The sequence below is a fragment of the Ursus maritimus genome, unplaced genomic scaffold, assembly GCF_017311325.1.
Source record: "Ursus maritimus isolate PB19 unplaced genomic scaffold, ASM1731132v1 scaffold_31, whole genome shotgun sequence".
Taxonomy (NCBI): Eukaryota; Metazoa; Chordata; class Mammalia; order Carnivora; family Ursidae; genus Ursus; species Ursus maritimus.
The window spans coordinates 19,572,062-19,578,766 of NW_024425675.1; the positions used below are offsets into that span (position 1 = coordinate 19,572,062).

General features: G+C 45.4%; 1 protein-coding gene across 1 annotated transcript in view; it reads left to right on the forward strand.

Moving 5' to 3' along the window:
- Positions 1 to 3,035: 3,035 nt before the first annotated feature.
- Positions 3,036 to 6,705, forward strand: part of ACBD7 (acyl-CoA binding domain containing 7) — a 10,882-nt gene continuing 7,212 nt past the window's right edge. The window contains exon 1 of the mRNA XM_008692028.2: positions 3,036 to 3,175. Coding sequence (XP_008690250.1) covers positions 3,164 to 3,175 — 12 coding nt within the window. The 5' untranslated portion in view covers positions 3,036 to 3,163. The remainder of the gene's footprint in view (positions 3,176 to 6,705) is intronic.

Here is a 6,705-nt window from a genome sequence, read left to right on the forward strand (position 1 = left end):
CAGGAGGATGCTTTCTCAACTTGTTTTACGTACTGGCATAATGCTGGCGTAGGAAAATAAACTAATTAATTAATTAATTAATTAATGTATGTCTGAGGAAGGGAAGTTACAAAATAAACATGGATGAAAAACACCGTCAAAATATAGCCCACAATCCAGTAATGCATTTAGTCAAGGTCAGGTGGAGATTAATAAGGAATGCAAGGTTGGTTTAGCAATTGAATTATCCTGACTCCTCTCTTTCCTTCACACCCCATTTAGAATCTACTGGGGACTGTTGTTGACTCTATCTTCAAAATATATCCAGAATCTGAAATACTTCTCATAACCTCCACCGTTATCACCTGAGTTTAAGACACCCATAAGTTCTTCCCTGGATTCTAATTTTAGTAAGGATTTTGCTGCCAACCTTGTTCCCCTATAGTCTCTTTTCAACACAGCAACAAGAATGATTTTTTTTTTAAGATTTATTTATTTGAGAGAGAGAGTGTGTGCAGTGGGGGTTGGGGGGAGAGGGCAGAGGGAGAGGAGTAGAGAGCCTCAAGTAGACTCTGTGCTGAGCATGGAGCCTGACGTGGGGCTCAATCCCACCTCAGGAGGTCATGACCTGAGCCAAAACCAAGAGTTGGACCCTTAACTGATTGTGCCATCCAGGCACCCCCAAGAGTGATCCTTTTAAAAAGTAAGTTGTATTATGTCAGATCTTTCTCAAAACTCTTCAGTGGTTCTGTTTCATTCCCACTTAACCCCAAATGTCTTTGTGTGAGGCCGTATGCAATCTGGTCTCCATCTTCTATTCTCTGACCTCTTCTACTATTCTGCTCTGGCTACCTGGGCTCCTTGCTGTTCCTCACAGCTGCCGGGGAAGCTCATTCCTTAGGGCCTTTGTAGAGGATGCTGCCTTTGCAAGGGAAGCTCTTAGGGCTCTTCCTGGTCAGCTCCTTCACCCTGCTTCAAGCTTTTAATCAAATGTCATCTTCTCAAAGAGACCTACCCTGATTACCCTATTTACCATTGCAGGTCACCTCATCATCCCACATACCCAAGACTTCCCATCTCTTTTGCTCTGCTCCTTTTTAAAATAGCATTTATTACCTCATATCTTTTAATAGACCATATAATTTGCTTATTATATGTGTTATTGTCTGTAATCCCCAACCAGAATGTAATGTGAGGATAAGGATCTTGTTTGCTCTGTTGACTGTTTTTCAAGAACCTAAAACAGTGCCTTGCTCATATTAGGTACCCAATAACTGTTTGAATGAATGAAAGAATGAATAAGGAAGATAGGATGGAATGGAATCAGGAGAGTCACAAAGGTAAAGGTAATGTTCTATTTCTTAAACTGGTGGTAGGTTCATAAATGTGCCCTTTGTTTTTAGAATTATATATAGATATATGGATATTGGCTTGTAATCAATATTTAATAAACAGTAAAAAAAAGGGGGGGGGGGACTTGAATGTCCAAATTGACTCACTCCCTAAGGAAAACTGAGTATTTACTATACCTAGTATATTATTATCACTGGGCAGAAGACATCAGTATTTCCATTTCTTTTCTTTCTTTTTATTCTATGGAACAAGACACGATAGCTCTAGCGTCTTTTCAGGGGAGAGCAACTCAAGAGAAGAACATGCTTTGAAAACGGTTCTTAGAAGAACGTTCTAGACTTAGAGAATAAAATAGAGCACAGTGTACCTTCGCTCTCCCCTTTTCCAGATTTCTTATAATGACTATAATGCCCAAATGTCTCAGCTCTAGAAACACGCCGATACTGGAGGTCGCCCCCAGTATTTCCCTACTGAAACACTGTTAGGGCTTCCTCAGCAGAGAAAGCACTCACTGCTCTGAAGTTGCCATTTGCCTTTGTATCCCAAAGTGTATTTCCCATCCCCTGCAAATTTAAAAACTGAAAACCAAAAAATCAGTACATTTTGCGACCACTTGCTTTTTGTCTTTTACTTGGAAATTCATTGGTTACACCATGAAAATATTTTCAAGGAGAAAATGTAAAAACCAGGGGATTTACATGAAAAGGTAAGGCAGATAATTTTTTTTTTTTACATTTTATTTATTTATTAGAGAGAGAGAGAGAGACAGAACACAAGCAGGAGGGACAGAGGGAGAGGGAGAAGCAGAGTCCCCACTGAGCAGGGACCCCCCATATGTGGGGCTCCATCCCAGGACCCTGGGATCACGACCGGAGCCTCAGGTAGATGCTTTGCCGACTGAGCCACCCAGGCGCCCAAGCAAATATTTTTTAAATGTAGTTTTATGCAAAAACAAGCTAAAATGTTTTGGGGCCTTTCGTCTCCATCACTTGGATTGTTATGTGTTAGACGTTTCAGATCAGCAACTCTCTAAACCCTGAATTTGTCAGTTCTTCCAGTCACTTCACTCCACGAAGCTTTCTTAAAAGAGTCGGAAATGAACTCCTGTGACCCGGAAATGCTGTTCCGTTCTTTGAAAACTTAATCAAACGTGCATCACTGCCCCATTCGTGTGTCTGCAGACTTGCAGCCACATTGAATTTGTTGCCCTGGAGAATGGGGTCAAATTGAATAGGTGCATACGTCTGTGCCCTTACAATAACCGAGAACTAGTTAGGGTGTTTGCAGCACGTGTCCAAAACGTGTTTTTGCTGTTTAAAGAGAAGACGCCTTTTTCATTCCTGATGAAGTGTGCCTAGAGATATGAGAGGAGATTTGAGAAGTCTCAAAAAACTGCCATCCAGGTTTCTAGGAATTACGAAAGGGCAGAGGGATATATCTACAAAAAGGAATCCCCACCGAGGTCCGTGCCCTAAGGAGACTTCTCTGGATTTCCAGCAAACAACCTCTTGAGAAAGAATTGGGGAGCGAGCCAGGAGCGGAGAGGAACTCATTTAAATTCCCTGCTCCTCGCCTTTGCAGTTGCAGCGGCGCTGGCTGCCAACCCCGGCGCGCTGCAGCCTGGGGTTCGGGCGGGCGCGCGGGTCAGGGCAGGTGCCACTCACTGCTCAGCTCCGCCCCTAGTACTGGTGGCCAATGGGAACCAGCCTGGCTCACAGCGCAGCCAATGGGAGCCAGCGGGCGGAGGTGCGCCGCCATTTAAGGAGGCCCGCGGAACCGGCTCTGGGGACCGGTGCTTCAGGAGTGCGGTGGTAGGTGGGTGCTGTCAACCATGCCTTTGCAGGTGAGTCGAAGGGTGCGGAGGCCGCACCAGAGGGCTTCCTCCTCAGAGGGAAGCGTTCGAGTGGGGTGTGGGGCAGGCTTAACGCCCCTGGGTGGCGGGTGACTCGAAACTGGAGCTTGGAACGGCTGTCGCCCGCAGTTCTCGCGCCCCCAGACCCCCGGAAGTTGTCCTGAGTGACCCTGCAGACACTCCCACCCCCATCGCGAGCGCCCGCTTATTGCAGTGGGGACCACACCGGTGCCATTGTTGGCTGCGAGCCGGGGCTCCCTATGGCAACACTTGTGAACCCCGGGGATTGGTTACTCGAAGAGTAAGCGCTGGCCCCCGGGAGGGCAGACGCCCGGTTGCTCCCGGAGGACCAGGCGGCCCTGCTCCGCTCGCTCTGTCCATCTGGGAGAGGAAGGCGAGGGCGGCTGGGATCCCACCCGCGCCCCCTCGCTCCCTGGTAAGACAAATGTTTTTCTGTTCGAGATCTGTAAAACTACAAAATAGTAGTTCTGCTGATATGAGAAAAAATATATATTCAGGGTGGGAAATTTGGGGAAAGAGAACAAATATAAAGTAAGTAAAAACCATTTGGAATTCCTTCACCCAGATGATAACCACTGCGAACATGAGGGATTACTTTCTTGTGTGTGTGAAAAATGTGTGTGTGTATATGTGCCTGCATGTGCTTGCATGTGTACATATATGTGCATATGTGTGTATATATACACACTGATTTGATTATATTCTGAAGCATATACAGTTTTGTTGCTATAACTAACACTGTATTAGGAGCATTTTTCATCATTAAATATTCTCCTAAAATAAAATTTGAAAAAAAATATCTGCATACAATTTCACAGAATGAGCATGGCTCACTTCTTTAAGGATTCTTTTTTTTTTTTTTTTTTTAAGATTTAGTTTTATTTTACGGGGGTTGGGGGGGTGGGAGGGGCAGAGAGAGAATCCTCAAGTAGGCTCTACGCCCAGCACAGAGCCCCACATGGGGCTCAATCCCAGGACCTTGAGATCACTAACTGAGCCAAAATCAAGAGTTGAAGTCTTACCCCACTGAGCCACCCAGGTGCTAGGGTTCCTTGAGCAGTAAGTTATGGTGACTAAAGGCACATACTCCAGAGTCGGCCAGGTTCAAATCCAAACCTCACCCCTTCCTAGCCTGTAACCTCTCTGTGCCTGTTTCCTCATTGAAAAACGGAGGCGAGGGACTGTCCAGATTAATGAGCTACATGTATAGAGCATTTAAAACAGCACCTGGCATGTGGTAAGTACCCAATAAGGGTAAGTGTGTCCTTGAACATTTAGATATTTCTCTCTTGTGTAGGACATATAATTCATATTGAGATTTTTCTCAAAGTAATCAAATCTTTCAATATCGAAACTTTATTCCTTTTTTAGCTTAGTATTTTGTTTTGTTTGGCAAACAAATGGGATTTCTAATTCAGCTATAACCTCCAAACTTTATTTTAAACTTAAAATATGTTTACTTCAGTAGCAAAGCTTTTAGCAAAGCTGAGAGCCAGGTAAACTGGATGTCTTTCTTTTTTAGAAGATGATGCTTGAAGGCAGACTGCTTCTTCAAGAAGCTGCATCTTTTCAAGTCTTGGGGATTTGTGATTTTACAGTGGGCAAAAAACTAATCCTTTCCCTCCATACGTGTTTGTATGACCTAAGAACCATACAGTGTGAGAATTTACGATCTTCCTAATTCACATCCTCAATGGGAAGTGATTGCTCAAAAAGGCTTTGTCAGGGTGTCTGGGGGGCTCATTTGGTTGAGCATCCATTTCTTGGTTTCACCTCCGGTCATGATCTCAGGGTTGTGAGATCAAGCCCCACATTGGGCTCTGCACTCACCATGGAGTCTGCTTGAGATTCTCTCCTCCCTCTCCTACCCCTCACCCCGCTCACACACTCTCTTTCTAAAATAAGTAAATAAATCTTAAAAAAAAAAAAAAAAGGTTTTGTCAGCCTCATGTTGTGGGATGACCATGTTCTTTGGCTGCAGAAAGTAAAACTAGATTAGGTGAGAGTGACCTTCAGAGGCTATTTTCAGGTGTGACGAAATTGGAAAGGAAATTTACCCAGACGCCAGGGTGGTCAGTACTCTTAGGTGGTAAGAGGGTAGAGGGTTCCAACTCCAGGAAAGCAGGATGCACCCTCTGTGAGTGTTGGTGGTGACACTGGGGTCACTGATATACCAAGGTGTAGTCGCAGGGCCTGTGAAAACATGAACAGGAGAGACTCTGGTGAGAGACCTTAAGGCCGATTGTTCTGAAGACTCTCAAGCACAGTTGTGAGGGGAATGATGAACACAGGCATTCAAGCAGGACACCGAGGCCCCCAGGGCTAGAAGAATGAGCTCAGCAGAGGCTGAAATTCCTCACCAAAAGCAATGAGCCCAGTTCCACAGTGGCACAGGGCATTACTAAACTTCCCGTTTGGCCCAGAATGCTTTGGAATTAAGTGTAAACAACTGTACATTTAAAGCTGTTTCTCATCTGTGATAGCTTTCAAACTCTCCTAATATCCACTTATTCATTTATTCACCAAGGACGCAGAGGGGCTTTTACTGCTCACCAGTGCTCTCTGTAAGGCATGGCTCTTGCTTCCAAGATGAATGCTTATACCTCCCTCTGTTACGCATATGTGGGGAACAAAGCCAGTCCCACTGGCTTTCATGTTGAGCCCTAATACCTGCTGTCCATGCCACCTGGAACACCCTTCCATGCTCCTGTCCATCCAACAGGTGCTGACCCCTCGGGCTTAGCTAAGTGCCATCTCCTCTGGGAAGGCTTCTTCTTCTTTTTTTTTTTTTTAAGATTTTATTTATTTATTCGACAGAGATAGAGACAGCCAGCGAGAGAGGGAACACAAGCAGGGGGACTGGGAGAGGAAGAAGCAGGCTCTTAGCGGAGGAGCCTGATGTGGGGCTCGATCTCAGAATGCCAGGATCACGCCCTGAGTGTGAAGGCAGATATGCATAACAACTGCGCCACCCAGGGGCCCCTGGGAAGGCTTCTTCCACACCTGCTGACGCTCCCTCCTCTACATCCCCAGAGGGCCCGCAGCTCTTCCACCAGAGCAAGTATCACATGATCGTTGTTGACCTGCTCATCTCCCACTAGAGCCTGAGCTCCTTGAGCGCCGGCGGCCCTGTTCATCCCTGTCTGCCTGGCAAAGGCCTGGTACATAATAGGTGTTCAATACATTTGTTAAGTAGTATGATCCAAGTGATGAGCTCTGGGTGGGCAGAGTCAACAGAACGAAATAAAAAATATATCTGTTCTTAATAGTATTTAATCTTAACACCTTCCCACTGAAGTTAATAGTATCATTTTTTTTTTGGCTGAGGCTGAATCTCAGAGGAGCTTTGTTGCTTGCATAAAATCCCATGGCATTATGTCTCAAAGCTAGAATTCAAACCCAAGATCGTGATGTGAGGCCAGTGTTCTTTCCCCTAGAGCCCATCGTGGTTAAACTGGGAAAGGCCCCATAGAGGAGGGTACATTGGACCCTCATCATGG